This window comes from Cydia pomonella, chromosome 16 (genome assembly GCF_033807575.1).
Source record: "Cydia pomonella isolate Wapato2018A chromosome 16, ilCydPomo1, whole genome shotgun sequence".
Lineage (NCBI taxonomy): Eukaryota > Metazoa > Arthropoda > Insecta > Lepidoptera > Tortricidae > Cydia > Cydia pomonella.
In genome coordinates, this window is record NC_084718.1 from 9,752,747 (window position 1) to 9,775,212 (window position 22,466).

Sequence of the window (22,466 nt, forward strand, 5' to 3'; positions counted from 1 at the left end):
AACTTTAGGCAAAGCAGAGAGATTGTGGGCGGAGCTACTTTAACAACAAAATGTTATTATTATGTAAAAAAAAACATTTTTTTTATTGGTAAACTTCGGAGATAAGGGGGAATGGTATTTTTTTCACATTTTCCTTTATAAGTCAACTTTTGTTAACTATGAAAAATTAAAAAAAAAAAAATTGTAATGTTGAATTTGAGCTCTTTCAAATGATACCACACTTGACCTAGTAACTGGACTTGAAATTTTGCCTCCTCTTTATATTGGACATTTTCCATAATTATTAAAAATAAAATAAAATAATTACACTTCCAATATATTTGGGTTAGCGTTCATAACTATTCCAAATTTCAAATTGATAGCTTAAGTGGTTGTCGAGATATTTAGCATTGTGACAGACAGACGGACGGACAGAGTCGCACCATAAGGGTTCCTTTTGTACCTTTTTGGTACGGAACCCTAAAACGACGCGATAAGGCTGCTGTAGGGAAAATGTGAGTAACACCCTCTAAAATCAGCAGTTTAGGTACGTGGTACGGTTACCTATGCCAATAGAATAGCGGTTTAAAAACTACGGGAAGAGCCAATAGGGTTGTTTCCATCTACAAATCTTAGGGCAAAATAGTATCCCAGTAAATTCTTATGCATTATAAGAACATGTTAAACTACCTTCAGTGGACCTCTAATGAGCATATTTTTGTAAATATTGAATTTAAAATATCTTTTAACACACGTCACGTGACCGAAGCCTAAACGACATTGAAGATTCTTATGACGTCACAACTCACGGTTTGACACTGGGCTATAACCGCGAAAATCGAAGTTCGTCATTGCAGGCATTTTTCTCTGTCATTCTAATTACGTCTTAATAAGAGTAAAAGATCCCCACAATATACGATTTTCGGTTTTTGCGGTAGGCCCCCCGTTGTCTGTTTCAAAGAGTAAAGTAAGTATGACCTATTTACTTACTCTACTTCTTGCACAAAATTTAATACTCAAGCCGTAGCCATTTTGGTGGTGGGCAATTAATTGAAGCTTCGATATCTGCACTAAAAATGAACATCATAGAAATGCTAATGCATAATGAATACTTTGTGGTATATAATAACTCATTATTACAGAAAACATATTTTATCAGCTGATTAAAAACCCACACGCACGCATACACAGCTTGCCCACCACCTAAATGGCTACGGCTTGAGTATCAAATTCTGCACTGAGAATAGACAACGGGAGGCCTTGGTGTTACGTGTGTATGTACCTATATAATTACTTTACTCTTTGGTATGTACATAGTTATGTGTCAAACCGTAAACTGTGACGTCATACAATTTTCAAAGAGCGTTTTGGGTGCGAAAGCATGGGTCAAAATATATTTTGTTAATTTAACATATTTAAAGCCGTTTTTAGGGTAAAAGTTAAATTTTAGGGCAACGTTTGGTTAATATAGAACATATTTATAAGCGTTTCAAAAAATTGGAAACAACCCTATTCGGCGTGCGAAAAATGCCAAATTTGATACAATCCGGCCCGCAAAAAGGAAGCGGAGGCCTGGATTCGTCTCTCGAGCCCAAAAGTATGGAGACCCCGTTTTACAATGAAAAAATTACTGTATGTTTTTGGAATAAATAATCTTACTTCTTTCGTTCGTCGCATGACATGTTCATAGCCGCTGAAGAATCCCGTGACTTGTAAATAGAGTAGAGGCTGGCGTCCATTTCCTGACTGGTAATTCGCTCCTTGCGGTATACAGATGTCTCGCTCTGCAAATACAGCAAGGGAAGCCGCTGAAAGCTTATTGTAGGTATTGTATTGTGTTTTTCTAGATTCCAAATCATAGGAAAGAAAGAAGATAAGATGGACGGTTTTGCTAATGTACGGAAATACGTACAAATATAGAAGCTTTCCTCCCTATGATTTTGATTTGGGAGGTTTTCAGACAACGATGGATTCCCATTTCTGAACAATCCGGGATGAAACATTGACCGAGTCATGTAATAAATGTAATTTAATATGTGTTCAAAACGGGAAAGTTTTAAATGTTATGTAGCATACTTTTTGCAGTATGTACCTAAAGGGTATGAAGCCAAAATGTTTCCTAGAGGAGCGTGCTGTGATTATAAGTCGAATGGGTTAACCATTCACTCTGCCCCTCGTCGTAAATAGCTACTCCGTGTAATGGTCGTTTCCCATTATCAACGGTAAACTGTTCCACAATGATGACACAATTTGGCGAAAAATTAAGCAAACCAGGCCAGGGATCGGAAACCGGTATTTTTTGTATGGGGACGAAAACGGTATTTTTTCGTTCTTTGTTAATTACTTCATTTCTAATTAGGCAATCTAATAATACGAAGTCGTTATCTGAAAACACAACTGAGTCCTACATTTAGAGTATAAAATATACCGAAATATAAGGTTATTTGGATGTTTTTGCAAAAAACCGGTTCCGATCCCTGAACCAGGCTATGCGATTTTGTTCATCAAAAGATAGTTAAATTTGAAATGAAATACATTTCCACCAAGCGGAAAACTTTCATTGAAACTTATTGAATACATAATAAGAAGCGGTCTTCGCGAAAAGCTATACTTAGGAGATAATACCTGGGCCAATTTTAATGCGTTTAACTAAAGTGGGTATAGCTCAAACAGTAAAGTTCCATATTTGAGAATTGATTGAGCATATTCTCGTATTTTTTGATACATCAAAGATCAAACATTTATTTAGCAAATAGGCCACAGGGGCACTTTTACATGGCATTTTTTACAAATAATATAAATAATAAAATACAATAACAAATATGGAATCAATGAAATATTAGATACTTTATTAGATATGTACAGGGGTCGGACAAAAAGTGCGGATGACGTCAAACCACTTGATGATTTCAAATAGTATTTTTGATTTTCATAAATAATTATCAGTTATCATTTATCAACCTCTTTATTAAACGATATCGCCACTTGAAATGAGTAAGTACGTTTTTGACTGACACATTGTCAATCAGATGAACAATAAATTGACTTCGTTATTGTTTAGCTATTGTATCTTCACGATTATATTTAGCTAAAATTTATATTTACTAATGTATAAGAAAACGCTCTAAAATGTCATCTTTACTCGAATATTGTGGCAATCCCACAGACTTGTTCTTACTAATTTCAAATAATTATACCTTATGGTAACAAGTTTCGTGAAATTTATTTTATTCACTACATCACCCTACCACCTGTATTATTAATTCCATGGATTTATTTACGATTATTTTGTTACTTCATTAATACTGCTTTGTTACTACATGTCACACGGAAGTTTAAATACAAACTCAAACATCATCCTGTGTGCAAGATTACGTCATTTTTACGTCATCCGCACTTTTTGTCCGACCCCTGGATATGTATATACAGTCACTAAACTTCGAATTACTAAAAAAAGTGATATGAGGTACCTATGTAAAAAGGAGTTTGTAACGAGGTGAAAGTCGTCAAAGAGATATAGATTAGATTGTTTAACGTCAATCACAAGTACCTAAATAGAAAAAGAAACGGATGTTAAAGTACTTAATCGGCGTGGGGGCAGTAGACTGGCAATCCAATTGGTCAATAGAAAAAGGCGAGTAATTCAGTCTCTAATTTCAAATTCGCTACAATTTTTCATAGTGATTAGCCGGGTCCACACAGAGCGAGCATACACGTGAGGCAAGTGCGTGCGTTTTCCTCGCCCGAGCGCGCCGCCTCGGCCGAGGCACGTCTACACTGGCCGGTTTGTGCGTGAGGAAATTGCCTCGCACGTATGTACGTGCTCGCTCGCTCGCTCTGTGTGGACCCGCCTAGTCAAGTGGAAACACTCACTATTTTAATCTGCCATTAGAAACAGACCTATAGGTGCGGATAGTAGCCAAGAAGGGCAATTGAACCTCCCGCTTCGGAGATGTAATCTTTACGGGCCTTAGGAATTTGTCGCTAATAAGCTGGCCCTAACTACAATGCATCGCTTACATAGCCTTTGTTTTGTCTAACCATTATCATCTTGAGAGTTGGTCGTGAGTCTCGTGACAGCCCTTGTCAACCATTGAGTTATTATTACTATAGAGACGCTATACCAGACAATGAATAAACAAACAATAAACAATGAAATTGTTGCAATCTGTACCATGTGACCAAAACGTTGTAAGCGCAAAAAAAAACATGGTGCTTACGTGTTTAGGTCGCGAGATTCATGCTCCGCTTCTACGGTTTCTTGTTAAAACAACAACAACTCATGGCGCAAAATACTGGTTCTCTGTGCCGATGCCGGTTCTATACGGATTAATAATAGTTCAATGGGTTCAACGGCATCATCCCGTTATTTGCAGGTACGGTTTTCTGCAGGATCCCGTTTAGTAGTGTACGTATGCAGGATCCGGCAAAAAACCGGTCCGTTCGAATTTTGCCACTGCAAAGTGCAAACTGGATGACATTGTCCAGTATAAAACTGGATCTAGTTTAATTAAATGTCTTTTAGAGCTACCAGCAACATACCGTTTTTAGGGTTCCGTAGCCAAATGGCAAAAAACGGAACCCTTATAGATTCGTCATGTCCGTCTGTCTGTCCGATTCTGTCACAGCCACTTTTTTCCGAAACTATAAGAGCTGTACTGTTCAAACTTAGTAAGTGGATGTATTCTATGAACCGCATTAAGATTTTCACACAAAAATAGAAAAAAAACAATAAATTTTGGGGGTTCCCCATACTTAGAACTGAAACTCAAAAAAACTTTTTTCATCAAACCCATACGTGTGGGGTATCTATGGATAGGTCTTCAAAAATGATATTGAGGTTTCTAATATCATTTTTTTCTAAAATGAATAGTTTGCGCGAGAGACACTTCCAAAGTGGTAAAATGTGTGTCCCCCCCCCCCGTAACTTCTAAAATAACAGAATGAAAAATCTAAAAAAAATATATGATATACATTGCCATGTAAACTTCCACCGAAAATTGGTTTGAACGAGATCTAGTAAGTAGTTTTTTTTAATACGTCATGAAATTAAAAAAAATTTTTTTTTCATCAAACCCATACGTGTGGGGTGTCTATGGATAGGTCTTCAAAAATGATATTGAGATTTCTAATATCATTTTTTTCTACACTGAATAGTTTGCGCGAGAGAACCTTCCAAAGTGAAAAAAAGTGTGTCCCCCCCCCTGTAACTTCTAAAATAGCTGAATGAAAAATCTAAAAAAAATATATGATATACATTACGATGAAAACTTCCACCGAAAATTGGTTTGAACGAGATCTAGTAAGTAGTTTTTTTAATAAGTCATAAAATAAAAATATTTTTTTTTTTCATCAAACCCATACATGTGGGGTATCTATGGATAGGTCTTCAAAAATGATATTTAGGTTCCTAATATCATTTTTTTCTAAACTGAATAGTTTGCGCGAGAGACACTTCCAAAATGGTAAAATGTGTGTCCAAAGTGGTAAAATGTTGAACAAGATCTAGGAAGTAGATTTTTTTTAATACGTCTTAAATGGTACGGAACCCTTCATGCGCGAGTCCGACTCGCACTTGGCCGCTTTTTATTTAACCAACTTCAAGATTTCAAAAGAAGAGGTTATCAATTCGGTTTGCTTTTTTTTTTCAATTCGGTTTTTTTTTTAATGTTTGTTACTCCATAACTACGTCATTTCTGATCCGATTTTGAAAATTATTTTTTTGTTTGAATTTATATATATACAGATTGGTCCCGTTTTTGTCAAAACTCAGTTCTGATGATGGGATCCATGAGGAATCGAGTGAACTCTTCAAATGTGAAAGGCATACATATAGTGATTTTTGTATTTTCTGTAAAAAACAAGCATTTAGATTTAAAAAAGTGACATTTGATGAAGTGGAACTGCTGATGATGATCAGAATGGAACTCTTCAACGGCGCATAGTACACGTTTGGTGATTTTTCCTCTTCGCTGTGTTTGTTAAGCAAATTAGATTTTCAAGACAAATTTTTGTCAAGTTCGAGTTCTGACGATGGGGTCCATGAGGACTCGAGGGAACTCCTCAAATGTAAAAGGCATATATATATAGTGATCTTAGTATTTTCATTAACAAATAAGTATTTACATTTGTAGAAGTGACAACGGAACTCTTCAATGATGCATAGTTCACGTTTGGCAATTTGTTCTCTTTGCCAAGCAGTTAGGTTTTCAATCAGTGGCCAAATAACTTGTCTCACTCATGTATCTAATTGTCAATGCCGTCGCTTAAGGGTCGCAGACGTAGCTATCACACACCAAAGTTGTGAAACATACCAACGTAAGTGATCTCCGATTACACAAACATTTTGTTGGGATTTTTCGTTAGCGAAAGCGAGTTTTTGTTGAATCCTGTAAAATTCATTTGTGTGTTCACACATATTAGTTTGGATGCTTTGAATACTATTCTTTTGCGGTAAGAGGAACACTAGGTACCTGTGCTCCCCAACCACATTGCAGGGATACTAATACAATAAAAACATAATGCTCGTGTGAACGTTACTATAATAGCACGTATACTACTAAAACGGGACCCTTTAGACGACCAGTTTGGCCTAGTGGGTAGTGACCCTGCCTACGAAGCCGATGGTCCCGGGTTCAAATCCTGGTAAGGGCATTTATTCGTGTGAGGAGCATGGATATTTGTTCCTGAGTCATGGGTGTTTTATATGTATTTAAGTATTTATATATTATATATATCGTTGTCTAAGTACCCTCAACACAAGCCTTATTGAGCTTACTGTGGGACTTAGTCAATTTGTGTAATAATGTCCTATAATATTTATTTATATAAAAAAAAGTGACGTCACAAAGTTAATGACTCCCCCGCCTCTCCCCTCCCCCATGTCACCACATGTCACATTTTCTAGACCCCCTCCCTTTACCTAAACGTGTGACGTAATTAATGGATGACCCCCTGATGGTAAGCGGTCACCGCAACCTAAGGACACTTGGACCTCCAGGAGTGTTACATGCGGGTTGCCAATCCTTAAACACCTGTACATTCCTTTTTTTAAGAACCGGATACTGTAGTTCCTCCAGCAAAACCTCGGCAGTGGGAGCCCATTCCACAGTCGGAGAGTCAGCGGGCGGAAATGCGCGACCATTTACTTTACGTCCATATGAGGTAGTCTTCTGCGAACCAGTGTTCCGAAGTCTAGTTCTCGGTAAGCCATTGGAATATAATTCCCTGGCCTGCCAAGGAACAGCAACGAGAGTCTCGGCCGTCTGTTAGGACTTATTAATAGGTACACTTGTTTGCTACGAGTATATTAGTCGGGTTAGGTTAGGCCCACTTGTATGACTGGACTCGGGACGTTCTTTAGAGTTGTCCAGTCGCCCAAATGTTGGACAGGCCGCTGTTGGCTTGACACTGATAAAAAATTCTATTTAAAAGCTAGGAATGTACATAAGTTAATACTGGTAGCTAGGTTATAATAAGGTTAAAACAAGTATATCTTATTATAATGTATTTAAATATATCATAACTCTCTCAAGCTATGTGTTCTTGCGTGTTAGGGAAATGCAATTGGTTATGGATAGGCTTTGGTTTTAAAACGCATAAAAATGCAATATAAAAAACCTAACTCTTAACCTAAATTACCTATTACTAAAGTTCTATGTCCATAATATAACTTGCAACAAAACTTATTCTACGTAACATAATTATTAGCTTTAACTTTTAAGAGTTAAATTCGTACCTGGCTAAAATGAGAAACGTCTTTAGGTGCAGTTTAATGTCGTCTTGAGTTCCTTTGCATATTCATACTTATATTAATATTATGAAAACTACGGCTAGTCTAGACGTCTGGAGCTTGTCTGAAAGGATGCCCTTTTTAGTTGGCGGTGAAAGGATTCAATAAGGAAATGAAAAACGGCCGGCCGGCGACAAGGAGGCATAGCATAGACTACCTCATATGGAGTGTACACGTCAGGCCCAAGTTATACTATAATAACAATAAACTATCATAAACAATTTTATAAAATAAAGTTATCTCAAAAAAAAAAAACAAACACTCAAAGGCTGTCTTATACTAAAGTACAACGCTACAAGCCGCACCACTTATCCTTCATTGCGCACCATGAACCTATCCTACATTATTCTCAACAAAAACAAATATAACAACTTATTGATTTTGTTATCTTTTATTTTGTTGTAAACGTAAATTACCTATGCGAGGACTTATGCCTGATGGGCACAAAATTACTGATGTGCCGTGAGAAAGATTCCAAAATTGGGAAATTTCCATATGGAAAAATTTAGTAAACTTCTCATATTTTTGTAAGTGAATCGTAGTTATCCATTTCCAACATTTTATTTTGTGGGAAATTCCAACTTTATGGCAACTTTCCGCAACTTGTACTCCTGTGTAGGTCATCTTAGTTCAGTTTCTTTATTATTCTACAGGTCACACAGGTACATTTGAAATTATTATGCTAGTCATACATAAACAATTCAGCCTTCTAGGCAGAAGGCACAAGGCACCGAGCTGGAGCCAGTTTTTTTATTTATAACTTTAATTGTAGTTTTAGTTTTTAATCTTTCCCGTTTTTTAAGCATTATGTAGTTTTGTCTATGTAGTCTTATTTTTATATTCCTAATACAATTCTAGATGAAAATACATACATCAAAGTTTACGGTCCTTCAAAAATTTAATAATAACCGTGCAATAGTTCTACGGATTGACATGTTGGTTAATAGTGATTGATACGTAAGCTGGTATTATTGTACGCCATCTCGTGGGCAATTCATCTGTGCTAAGAAAGTACCTATTTCTTAGTTCTTGGGAGAGTTGGAGCTCGTATCGACATTCGCATTACTCAATTTTACAAGAAAAGTGAATGTTACAATTAAATATGCTAAATTCAAAAGTATTATATTATATAGTAATTTATATTCAAGCTCTGTACCTAAATATTTTCTGCTTCAGCCTGTAAAATTATTTTAGAGAGTTGGTGATTTACGGGCATCTGATTAGCATTTTGCCAGCATTGTCCTGGTTTCTTAAGATAGGTAAGCCGTCCAACTTATATTAACTTTAGACGCTGCCGCTAAATAAAATCTTTAGATTAACAGGAGTGTGTTATTCCAAATGTTTACCGAGCACAACTAGTGATTTGATTTAATTTGTTTAGGTCAGAAAGCTTTTTATCTGTCGCAAATTGTCCAAATTATATTTCCCGGATCACCACGTTTTCGTATCAAATTTTTGGGGTTCAAAAAGGAATTCTTATGGTGCGACTCTGTAACAGACAGTGAAAGTGAAAGTATCAAAGCTTAGGTACTCCATCTTGCCTCACTCTCCCTTACCGCTTGGTTCCCTGTTAACCCCGAAATCGTATAATGTTTAAGGCTTTCATATTCAGGAACAGAAAAGGCCAAATAGAACCTAGGTTCCTATATAACCCTAAAATCATAACCTAGCGTCAGGATCTTGCTATTTCACGCAAAATGTAAGTGGTTATACTGTACCTCCAGTGTACTTCGTTGTACCTTTAATAAAAATAGCGGTATTTCTCCCAAGACTAATTTACGTCTAATAATATGTCCGCCTTGGTGAACCATATTTTTTAAATGCCTCGTTTTAGGGAGCGTACGCTGGTTCATATTGAATGTACACTGAGGTACACTGAAGGTACAATATAACTACATACATTTTGCTTGAAATAATCATCATCATCCTGGACCTTTATCCCTATTTGGGGTCGGCCTTCCTTGTCCTAAGCCTCCAGGTGGCACGATTCCTGGTTAGGTTATTGTCGATTTTTTGTACTATAAGGTCTTTTTGGACCGTCGTCAACCAAGTGGCGGGGGGCCTTCCGCTTCCACGCTTCGTCGTCGGCAAGTTTAAGGCTGTTTTGACGATATGGTCTTCGGCTCGTCTTTGTATATGTCCGTACCATCTAAGGCGTTTTTCAATAACTTTCTCGTTAATAGGAGCGACTTTAAAGCTGCCTCTGACATATTCGTTCCTTACTTTATCCATTAGAGTGACGCCCGCCGACCATCTTAACATGCGCATTTCTGTAGAATGGAGTTTGTTTAGGTGTTGTTTAGTAGTGGCCCAGCATTCTGAACCATGGAGTATGGCGGGTCTAATCGCGGTCTTATATAGTTTTCCTTTTACCCTCAGTGGCATTTTAACATCGCACATTACTCCCGTGAGCTGCCTCCATTTTAACCATCCCGCAGATGTTCTATGCTCGACGTCTTTATCAATTTTTCCGTCATGATTAATGATGGAACCCAGGTACTTAAAACGGTCTACACGTGGGATTATGGTGTTCCCGGCAAAAATTTGAATATTGTCTCTGTTTGTGCTTGTAGTCTCCTCAAAAATGCACGACATGTGTTCAGTCTTATTCCTACTAATCTTTAGACCATTCTCCTCCAGAGCTTCAATCCATAAGTTAAAGTCGGCTTGGAGTGTATCTTTATCTTCGGACATAAGAACAACATCGTCTGCGTATAAAATATTCCAAGGTAGTGCTTTTTGACATCTTTTAGTTAGATAATCCATAGTAACATTAAAAAGTATTGGGCTTAGAGCAGAGCCCTGGTGCACTCCAACCGTTATAGCAAACTTTTCAGTGGTCCCCGCTGGAGTTACTATTTGAGTTGTTATATCTGTGTACATATCCTGAATTAAAGCGATGTATTTTTCGGGTACAAGCTGGGATCTTAGAGCTTCCCATATCAGGTCGCGAGGGATGTGGTCAAAAGCTTTTTCTAAGTCTATGAAGACCATATGAAGGCTGGTGCGGTTGGTTTTTGCTTTTTCCAGCAGTATGCGGACGGTTTGGATCGCATCAGATGTGCCCTTTTCTGCAACAAACCCACACTGATTGGGGGTAAGTGTAATTATATCACTTAATCTATTATTAAGGATCCTCTCCCATATTTTAAGGGTATGGGACATAAGTTTGATGGCGCGGTAATTGCCGCAGTCTCTAACGTCACCTTTACCCTTGTAGAATGGTATAAGAAAACTATTGCGCCACGAGTCTGGTATTGCATCGCCAGCGATAAGCTTGTTGTACAGCTCATGTAACCAAGGCATTCCATCTTGTTTTAGCATTTTCCATATCTCTACAGGGATTTCGTCTGGTCCTGTGGCCTTGCGGTTCTTCATTTGCGTTATCGCCTTTTGTATCTCTTCTGGTGTTATGGATGTAAGAGGCCCTTTGACGGATTCTGGTGGCTGTTGAGTTTGTTTTCTCGGGTGTTTTATGTTTAAGAGATCTTTATAATACTCTATCCATCGGGATCTAATATCTTCATCGCTAGTTAGAAGTTTGTTACTATTATCCTTGATGTATTTTATCGATGTCATGTCTTTTGTGCCGTTGTGTCTAGTATTTGCGATTTTGTGTATATCGTGCTCCGTTTCAGCCCTTTCAAGTTTGTCGTAGAACTGTGCATTGGCAATCTCTCTACTGATGGCAACATGTTTCTTAGTGTCTTTCTTTATTTCCTTATATTTTAAACGATCTGTCTCGTGTCCTGTAGACTGCCATGTTTTAAAGCATTGTTTCTTAGCTGCTACCAAGTTTTTAATAGATTCGTCCCACCAGTGCGTTTCTTTGTAAGGCCCTTTTCTTTTCTTAGTTCTACCCAGATGTACAACTGCAGATTGTTTACAAGACATCTCAAACTTGTTCCACATGGTGTTAGAAGACAAATTTGTGTGATCGTTTTGCTCAAAGTGATCTCTTAGATCTTCAATTACTGGTATACCACGTTTGGCAAAAAGATTCCATTTAATTCTAGGGTCAAAGTTTTGGGTATATTTAATTGGTTTGGGCAAGTTGAGTTTAGACACTAATAAACGGTGTTGGGTTGTCAGAGGCTCTCCCGGTATGACCTTACAGTCTTTATAGCGACTTAAATGCTTTCTTCTCGCTAATACATAGTCAATTTGAGTGTTATTTCCGCCGCTGCTGTATGTTATCAGGTGGTTTTTGTTCTTTTTGTAGTAGGTGTTGATTATAGCCAGTTCGAGACTCATTGCAAATTGAAGAATCCTGTCTCCATCACTGTTTCGTGTCCCATAACCAAAACCACCGTGATGACCTTCATAATTGGTGTTATGTTGTCCGACATGGCCATTGAGGTCACCTCCTAGATGTATTATTTCGTCTCTTGGTAGGTCAAAGAATACTCTGTGAAGGTCATCCCAGAAGATATCTTTAATTGTATCGTTGCTTCCCGTTTGTGGCGCGTAAGCCGAGATGATATTTAGGCACGGTTGGTTGTCTAGAGCGATTTTTACTAACAGTATTCGGTCGTTTACTCTATCAACATTTACTAGTCTCTGTGATAGGTGTTCAGAGAGAATTACGCCCACTCCGTTTGTGTTATTGGTTTCGCCATGGTAGATTATTTTATAGCCGTTGCCTATTTTTCTAGATTTTGAGCCCTTCCACTTGGTTTCTTGCACACAGCATGCATCTATATCTCGTCTTTTAAGAACGTCGCTCAGTTCGGCACTTCTGCCCGTCATGGAACCAACGTTCCAAGTAGCCACTCGTAGTGATACGCATCTGTTGCATCGACCGTCGCTTCCGGGGGACGCCCTAGTATTTGTGCTCGTATTCTTTCGTTGTGCTTTCATGTTTTTGGACAAGGAATGAAAAATTGGCTATATAGTTTTACGGCCGGTTGCCACCTGACGCCAAGGTGTAACCCTCGTGGAGGGCTCGGGGGCCGCCGTTGACCTGAAGGTTCGTCCGCCGTCTCCCCTACTGTGTGTTCCGACCCAACACCCAGCACGTCTGCAGCCTCGCCTCCGAATAAGTCAGAGAAGCCTGCATCCGGGGTTTTGTAACGGAGTTTCCATCTCCGGCCTTGTGGTCCGCGGGAGGTATTTGATTTCCCTCCTACCCGCTGGAAGATTTCTCCCCCAGTGAGCATTCCACTATCCGCCACCTGTGGACGCGGTCTCTAGGGAATGAGGCTACCCCGAGAACCCCTTTTGCTTGAAATAATGCATGATTTAATAGGTCCACCCGCCAACCTGACAGCTCGTTTTAGGGACAAGTAAACTGATTTCTATTAAAGGTTTACAGAGGTACACTGAAGGCACAATATAACTACATGCTTCTAGTGCGGTATAATCCAAGATTTCATAGGTCCACCCGCCATCCTGACGTCAGAATGGCGGGTGGACCTTTTTTGTTAAATATCTCGGTTCAAGGAGAAGTACACTGATTTCTGTTCATAGTTTACAGAGGTAGACTGAAGGTACAATATAAATACATCCATTTTGCGTGAAATAATGCAAGATTTAATAGGTCCACCCGCCAACTTGACGTCAGGTTGGCGGGTGGACCTTGTTTTGAGCCTAGCTCGTTTTAGAAATAGATATACTGATTTCTATTAAAAGTTTACAGAGGTACACTGAAGGTACAATATAACTGCATAATTTTAGTGCAGTGTAATGCAAGATTTCATAGGTCCACCCGCCATTCTGAGATCAGGATTTTGTTAAATATTTCGTTTTAGGGAGAGGTACACTGGAGTGTATTAAAGGTACACTGAGGTACACCGAAGGTACAATATGTGTATAAATATTTCGTTTAATTTTGCTGAGGTCCACCTGCCATCCTTGACGCTCACCGTTTCGGCAGCTATTCCGTTCCATTCAGACAACTTATTAAGAACGGTTTTTCAATATTCAATATTAAAAAGTAAACGTGTTATAATGATGTAGAGGTAAGTAATAAAATATGAAATATGTATGTTTTTATTATTCTTACATTAACAGTAGGTTTTTATGTTCGTTACGACTTTTAAAGGAAACTAACATTAACACTCATCATTAAGTAGTCATGAATTGGAACAATTTTAAAAAAACAAATTTAAAAAAGTTGAAAAAGTGAAAAGCACTAGTTTGCGAAAACCAAATTTCCTCACGCTAAACAGCTACGTAAAGTAGCACTTTTTGAGCAACTTCATTAAAAAGCGGCCAAGTGCGAGTCGGACTCGCCCATGAAGGGTTCCGTACCATAAATGACGTATTAAATAAAACTACAAATATATCAAATATCAAATATCAAACATTTATTCAGCAAATAGGCCACAGGGGCACTTTTACATGTCCATTTTTACAAACAATAAATTAAAAAAAAAAAACAATTACAAATATCGAATCTATGAAATAATAAATACTTTATTAGAGATGTATACTGTCTCTAAATGTCAAATTACACAAAAAAAACTATGATAAAAAAATAAAACCATAAAATACTAAAATTCTTTAGAGATGTATAAGTCTCTAAGTGTCAGAGATAAAATATAAAAATATATATTAAATTATCCTTAGAGATGTAGAGGGTCGCCAAGGCTTGAATTCTTATATAAATAATTAAAAGACAAAAAAATTAAAACAGACAAGAACCGAATGAAGTGTCTCACGTTAATGTCACTCAAAAGTAAAGTTACATACTTTAACATAACCTGTACCCCGCGTAAGCTTAAACAGACCGGTCTCCACAAACAGCACCCGTTCACGAGTATGACGTGTATCTCAGCCATCGCCTCCCTCAACCTTCATTCGGGAAAGTGGCGACCCGATCAACGACGCCACCGTAAGTAAAGACTTTTAAGCGAGCATGACATGTTCAAGCTGCCGGGTTGTACTAATATAAATATAATAAAAAAAATTGTGAGATACAACATTTGTGCTTGTAAGTTACATTAAAGACGGAATAGCGCCACATAAACGCGACTACATATTATTCATAAGGAGTGCCTACCTATAAAACTAAATTATAAATTTAAATTGACTTAGAGATGTATAGGTCTCTAAGTGTCCAAATCATTAAAATAGGTATTAAAATAAAATGAAATTTAAAATAAAATAAAATTTAAAATAAAATTAAAATAAAATAAAATCTTAGAGCTGTATAAGGTCTCTAAGTGTCCAAAACTAAAATAATACAATCAAACGAGAACATGATGTTCTCTTGTGTCAGTTCTACTGGACGCTAGTATGGTTATTTCACAGGAAGAAAACGAAAACACTATTACTGACATTTTTATCATACTATCAAGATCAAGCTACTGGCTTAAAGGCATCCTTATCATCTATGAAATCATTCACAGCATAATACGCCTTACTTAACAAAGAGCTCTTAACGTGTGACTTAAATTTGTTAAGAGGCAAATTCACTATATCAGTGGGAACTTTGTTATAAAAACGTGTACAGTTCCCGACGAAAGACGTACTAACCTTACGGAGGCGGTGGGCGGGCACAGCAAGTTTATGCTTGTTTCTAGTGTTATAGTTATGGATATCACTGTTAAGCTTGAATTCGTTAATGTTTTTCCGAACATACATAATATTCTCAAGTATGTATTGAGATGCAACGGTAAGAATGCTTGCATCTTTAAATTTCTCTCTTAGGGATACTCGAGCGCCCAGTCCATAGATGGAACGTACAGCTCGCTTTTGCAGTACAAATATTGTCTGAATGTCTGCCGCTTTTCCCCACAACAGAATTCCATACGACATAACACTATGGAAGTAACTAAAGTAAACCAGCCTGGCTGTCTCTACGTTTGTTAGCTGTCTGATTCTCCTCACTGCATAGGCTGCTGAACTAAGTTTGCCGGCTAAAGTGGCTATATGTGCATGCCATTGCAGTTTTGAGTCTAAAGTGACTCCCAGGAAAACAGTTCGATCTTCAAATTCCAGCGTATCACCTTTTATTTTAATCTTGCTGTTATTTACCTGCTTGACGTTAGGTAGCGTAAATTTGATGCATTTGGTTTTCTTTGCGTTCAAAAGCAAATTGTTTGCCGTAAACCAGTTTAATACGGTAGATAGCGCGTCATTAATGCTCTCGAATCTATTTTCCTTTCTGTTCACTTTAAATATAAGGGAAGTGTCATCTGCAAACAACACTATATCATGTCTTTCTTGCACAACTTTTGGTAGGTCATTGATGTATACCAAAAACAGGAAGGGACCAAGAATTGAACCTTGCGGCACTCCGAGGGCTACCGGGGACCCAGCCGATTGAGTTCCATTAATAACTACTCGCTGAGTTCTATTCGAAAGGTACGATGAGACAAGGTCAAGGGCACTAGCTTTTATCCCATAGTGGCTTAATTTTCTCTTTAAATTTTCGTGATCAACGCAATCAAATGCCTTCGACAGATCACAGAAAATTCCAATAGCATCTTGAGCTTTTTCCCAAGCGTCAAAGATGTGTTTTAGAAGTACCACACCGGCGTCAGTAGTTGATCGACCTCTGGTAAAACCAAATTGATTGCTATCAAGCAGTTTATTTCTGTTGAAATGTGACGATAGTTGATTTAGAATAAGTTTCTCGAACACTTTGCTTAATGCCGGTAGTATTGAAATAGGTCTAAAGTTTGTGGAGTCGGTTCTTGTTCCTGATTTAAACAACGGGATAATTTTGCTATGTTTCATAATATCTGGAAAAATTCCAGCATCAATGCATCTGTTGAAAATCTCAGCTAAGTATGGTGCAATCGATTCAATAATGGAATGTAATACTTTGACTGACAGACCCCATAGGTCTTCTGTTTTCTTTATATTTAATGACCTAAAAGTCTTAAGAACTATGTTCGGAGTGACATACGAAAATTTGAAAATTTCTGTACATTCCGCCACATTTGTCTTCAAAATTTCTTCAGCGACGTCTGGCGATGAATTAAGAGACTTTGTTGTTTCTACCGGTATATTCGAGAAAAACCGCTCAAAATGATCTGCCACTTCACGGTCAGAACTTACTAAAGTGTCAGCAATTCGTACGGTGTAGTGCGGATCCTTCATCTGACGTTTTCCAGTTTCATTGCCGATTACTTGCCATACAGTTTTAACTTTATCACTAGAACTTAGGATCTTTTTGGACAAATAATCAGCTTTAGCGGCGACACACATCATCTTAAAAGATTTAGAAAAATTCTTAATCTTATTAGATCTCGTTCAAACCAATTTTTGGTGGAAGTTTGCATGATAATGTACATCATATATTTTTTTTAGGTTTATCATTCTCTTATTTTCGAAGTTACAGGGGGGGGGGGGGGGCACACATTTTACCACTTTGGAAGTGTCTCTCGCGCAATGTATTCAGTTTAGAAAAAAATGACATTAGAAAGCTCAATATTATTTTTGAAGACCTATCCATAGATACCCCACAAGTATGGGTTTGAAGAAAAAAAAAATTTTTTTTAATTTTTAATTTTATTTTATTAGAAACCTCAATATCATTTTTGAAGACCTATCCATAGGATACTCCACACGTAGGTATGGGTTTGATGAAATTTTTTTTGAAAAATTTATTGTTATTTTTCTATTTTTGCGTGAAAATCTTAATGCGGTGAATAGAATACATCTACTTACCAAGTTTGAACAGTATACTTCTTATAGTTTCGGAAAAAAGTGGCTGTGACATAAACGGACAGACAGACGGACATGACGAATCTGTAAGGGTTCCGTTTTTTGCCATTTGGCTACGGAACCCTAAAAAGGCTTTTTCATACATTTTGGCTGGTCAGATGTTGATATTTTCTAGGGGAGAATATTTATTTTTGCGATTTCGGGGTTTGTCCCATTGTAAACGTAGCTCAGTGTAACCTAACTATACATTCTCATCGCAAAATATGGTCGGTTATTTTATTAAGAAGGCGGACAAGTGTCAGTCGGACTCGCACACCGAGGGTTTCGTATAAATTAAACTAACAAATTTATGGTTTTCAGATTTTTCCCTGTACTTGTAGTGTAAAATGATGCTCAACGGGAAGTATCATATAAAGTTTGATTCGCTTGAGAGTATCAAAATATACAATTTTTGCGGCATAAACGGCCGTATATTACGGTCCGGATCAGGACCGCGGTCGGCCTTTTGGTGACTCCTGCAATAGAGGCTACACTTTTACAAAATAAATATGTGTAAGAATTAATAAAGATATTCGGCGACCTCCATTAGATCGATTATGCGTTATGCAGTACCACTAAATAAGTTTGTATGTAGGTATATGGGGGTACACAGCATTTGCCTTTGCTGACAAAACATCGCGAATAATCGATCTAATCCAGCTAGCGGCTAGGTTCGAAGCATTGCTTTCAGGAAACCAACCTTGCAGAAGACCACAGGCATAATAGCGCTACTAATTAGTACTCTGAGGACATCTAATGGTAATAACAAAACATAAATAGCAGGTATATAATTTATAGCATAAAGTCGATAGAACCTCAGGCAGAAATTACTTACGGAGGAATTGGTGAGTATTGTGAGTAGGTCGGGACCTCTGACGAACGCTCGCATCCCTTGGCGCTGGTTGCTCTCCATGAGCAGCGAACATTCGGAGTCCAATGCGAACTCGCTCTTGTACTTCTCTTCTGGCAGACTCTGGCAATAATAAAAAATACCAATACAGTAGACACACCGTCGAAATCAAATCTAAGCATGTAGAAGTATGTCAACCCAAGTTCGGGAAAAAGAAACTGGCAACTTAAAATACAGATGAACTATTTGAAGCCTCCTAAAAACTTACCTCTTTACAACTCCAAATTGAATGAAAATTCAGTTGTGCTGGGCTGAGAGCATTCCAAACGGTAAGTTTTGCATGTAGTAGTTTAAAAAAATCCATTATTTAAGCAATGCATAATTTTAATTCAAAGTATTGGCGTAATTATGAGAACGAGTCGCTTACGTTACGTTTGCTTTAATGGCGAATTTATTTGTCAACTTATGTGTTATAGTAAAGTAGGTTAAAAAGTTTTTAAGAATACAAACGGCTTTAAGATGATACTCATAATACACGATAAAAAAAACAAGCCAAAGGCTTGGAATGTCAAAAATAGTAGTGCAAATGTTGATTACGTAACGGTGGAAACGGTGCTCATTCTATTGTATGGTGCCCAGGCTCATCCAAATACGACTTTTGGTGCTTCCCTGAACGTAGTGCCCTGAACATCTAAGCAACACCTTACTTTGCTTATTGGTTAATACGCTGCTTTCATCATCTTTAGGTCCGTCCAGGATAACGTGTTGTTAGTTCGTCATTTGCCAATGCATGCGCACTGCGCAGTCTTGCAAGTGTATTTTTGAAACTTGCACGTTCGCTAGATCTGGACGCACGCGCACTTTATGTGTACCACCACCACGTCGCCTCCACCACCTCCGTTACATACCATGATGATCTCATTAAGGATTCCGTTGATGATAATGCGTCCAGAAAGCAGCACATGCAGCGTGGACGGCTGCGGGATTGGGACGTTTGACATACGTTTTTCGTATTCGCTGTTGCGCACTCTGTTAACATTTCATAAAACTTATAATGCATAATATCGTCAGGTAACAAGCAAAAGTCACTAATTACCACCTCAAGATCATAGCCACAATGAACCATATTACTACTAAAATAAGGTTGATTTTTGTTTAATTATTTTTTAGTAATTAGTGAGTTTTGCTTGTCACCTGATGATTATATCAGAGAAATTTTGAGAGATAAGATTATCATAGCGCATATTTGAAAATTTTGCCATAGAACAATTACGTGCTAAGCCATCATCAGCATCACACCAGTGGAGACTTTGAATTTTCCTCTAAGAGCGCCAATATTCGATTCTGATTTAACAATTAGTTACAGTTTTGATTTTATTTTGATACGACCTCTCGCTCACCCCGCCTGGTGCATGCGAAATTAAATGAAAGTCGTGCCAAGCTAAGATAATCGTTAATTTCATATCAAAACCCGTTAAAATCATTACAAATTGCTAAATTCGAATCGACCTGCTGTGGTCTTAACTGTAAACTGAATAAGATAACTTACGCTTTGCGTAGAATTTGTCTCGCAGCTAATGCGTTCTTGTCATGGCATGTGGTCAGAATCAAATATGGACGCCGTCCTCGTAGCTTCAGCATCAAAGCACTTATGAGATTCATGCTGCAGACACGCACTTTACCGTCTGATATAAATGCCTCTTCGCGACCTACAATTATTTTAAATTTGTTAATTATTTTGTCATAATTTGCCTTATGTAAAACAAAAGCAGCAAACGTTTAAATATTATTTTAAAATTGTCCTGCCAAAATCTCGAACTATGAAATAAAGTGTTACAAATAAAGACAGTGAAAATCTTAAATTATACATGTATGCTGCTCCGTTTCCTCAGCACGAGAGAGTATTCAATAGTTTTGGTAATAACTACATATATTTTATGTGAGTATCTATTTATTATACAATTTGGAATATGCCAAATTTTTTTCGAAGAAATGAAAGGCACCCATTCTGCCGAGGTAGTTTTGCGCTCGAACGTAATGATCGAGAGCGTCAATAGTCCGAGACTTAAATGGGTGCCTTTCGCCCGAGTTAAATATTTGTACTTTTATATGGAATGCCGAAACCAAACAGAAGACTACATGCGTGAACAAAAATAGCCCCTAGCGAAAATCATTTAGTTAAATCTTAAATAACTATAGCGATCTGCGTAATTTTAAAATGATTTGTTCATCAAAGTATTAAAATGAGCGGGATTGCCTCAGCCTGACAACAGTTTATTTGACCCTCGCCATTTTGCGGATTTTCAATGGTACTAATTTCTTTTACTGGCAACAAGTACTCTTTGACAACGAACGTTGGATATCATCCAATGTCACCGATGTAAACAAACAGAAAATATTTACGAATATATTCAAATATAAACGGTTTTATTACAAAAATGCCAATAAAAATTCCAAAGATGCGAAAAAAATTGTAGTGAATGCTTGAACTTACAGCTTAAATAACCGGCCAAGAGCATGTCGGGCCACGCTCAGTGTAGGGTTCCGTAGTTACTCTTCCGTCACAATAAGCTAAACTGGAGCTTAAAGTATAGTAAATTGTTAACCAAGGGATGAAACGCTACCTTTCACCCGAGTTAAACAAATAGGCAAATTTGCATAATCAGTACCTAATTAAAGTAAGTCTTTTTACTATGAAGGGAAAACTTTTTGCGATAACTCAAAAACAGCTTAACTGATCATGTCTGCTTATCTCCGAATATATTCACTTTATCAAAAAATGTTTCTTGAAAACCCCTATTAGTTTTGAAAGACCTTTCAAACGATACCCCACACTCTAGGGTTGAAGCGAAAAAAATATTTCACCCCCACTTTACGTGTAGGGGAGGTACCCTAAAAAAAATTAAAATTTTTAGATTCTATTGTACAACTTTGTCGGCTTTATTGATTTATATATCCATGCCAAATTTCAGCTTTCTAGCACTAACGACCACGGAGCAAAGGCTCGGGCAGACAGACAGACAGACAGACAGACGGACATGGCGAAACTATAAGGGTTCCGTTTTATGCCATTTGGCTACGGAACCCTAAAAAGACGAAGGATTACATAGCATTCCAATAAACAATGTTTTAAAGTTGGTTGTTGACATGACCGGTATTGACATTTTATAGTGCGGTTGTATTGAAATGGTAAGTAGTTTGGTTTAAACTTTAATATTTCATTTAAGGTTTATGTAGATCGACGATAAAGAATATTTCTAAAAATAATGAGACGGTCTTGACTTTGCCACCTGTACAAAATAAAGCCCCACACAAAAAGAGAATTCAAATAGAGGACTTCGATAAATGTGCCATAAGGCATAAAATTCATGAATTTTATGCCGTGCGAAAACAAGTACCGAGTATCAAAACTCTGCTCACTGCTTTGAAAAAAGACATTCGATTTACAGGCAGCAGAGAGTACTTACGAAAACTGATGCACAGTATGGGATTCAAATATAAAAAATGCACAAACCAACAGTCAATATTGATGGAGCTTTCCAATATTGTTGTTTGCCGTGAAAGTTATTTGGATCAAATACAAGAAGTAAGGGATAAAAATATGCCTATAGTTTATTTGGACGAGACCTACATTCATACTTCTCTGAACCACGCCAAATGTTGGCAGAGCGAAAATGAACCTGGAGTATCGAAAGCCGTTTCAACAGGGAAACGACATATTATTGTTCATGCCGGTGGACCATCCGGATTTGTTCCTAATGCACTTCTGGTATATAATGATATTAATGATAAAGAAAAAAAAGCTGATTACCATGATTCGATGAATAAAAAAAAAATTAAGAAACGAAGTTGGGTTACGAAGAAATTAATTCCCAATCTAAGTGAACCCACATGTATAGTTATGGATAATGCCCGATACCATTCCTTTCGCATTAATAAACCACCAACATCTGGCAGCAGAAAGCATGTCATTGCTGAGTGGCTGCGTTCGAATATTTAATAAAATAAAATAAAATTTCATTTCCACAAAAAGCATCCAAAGCTAGATTGGTGGAGATTTTGAGACGTCACAAACCTGAACCAATATATGAAATAGACACGATTCTCTCCACACACGGACACAAAATGATAAGATTACCGCCATATCACTGTGCACTGTGATTTAAATCCTATTGAGATGATTTGGGG

General features: G+C 37.5%; 1 protein-coding gene across 1 annotated transcript in view; it reads right to left on the bottom strand.

Annotated features, from left to right (window-relative positions):
• LOC133526138 (uncharacterized) overlaps positions 1–22,466 on the bottom strand; it is a 41,607-nt gene that overhangs the window by 14,216 nt on the left and 4,925 nt on the right. The window contains exons 2-5 of the mRNA XM_061862618.1: positions 19,828–19,987; positions 19,187–19,307; positions 18,264–18,401; positions 1,639–1,763 (exon numbers count right to left, since the gene is read on the bottom strand). Coding sequence (XP_061718602.1) covers positions 1,639–1,763; positions 18,264–18,401; positions 19,187–19,307; positions 19,828–19,987 — 544 coding nt within the window. The remainder of the gene's footprint in view (positions 1–1,638; positions 1,764–18,263; positions 18,402–19,186; positions 19,308–19,827; positions 19,988–22,466) is intronic.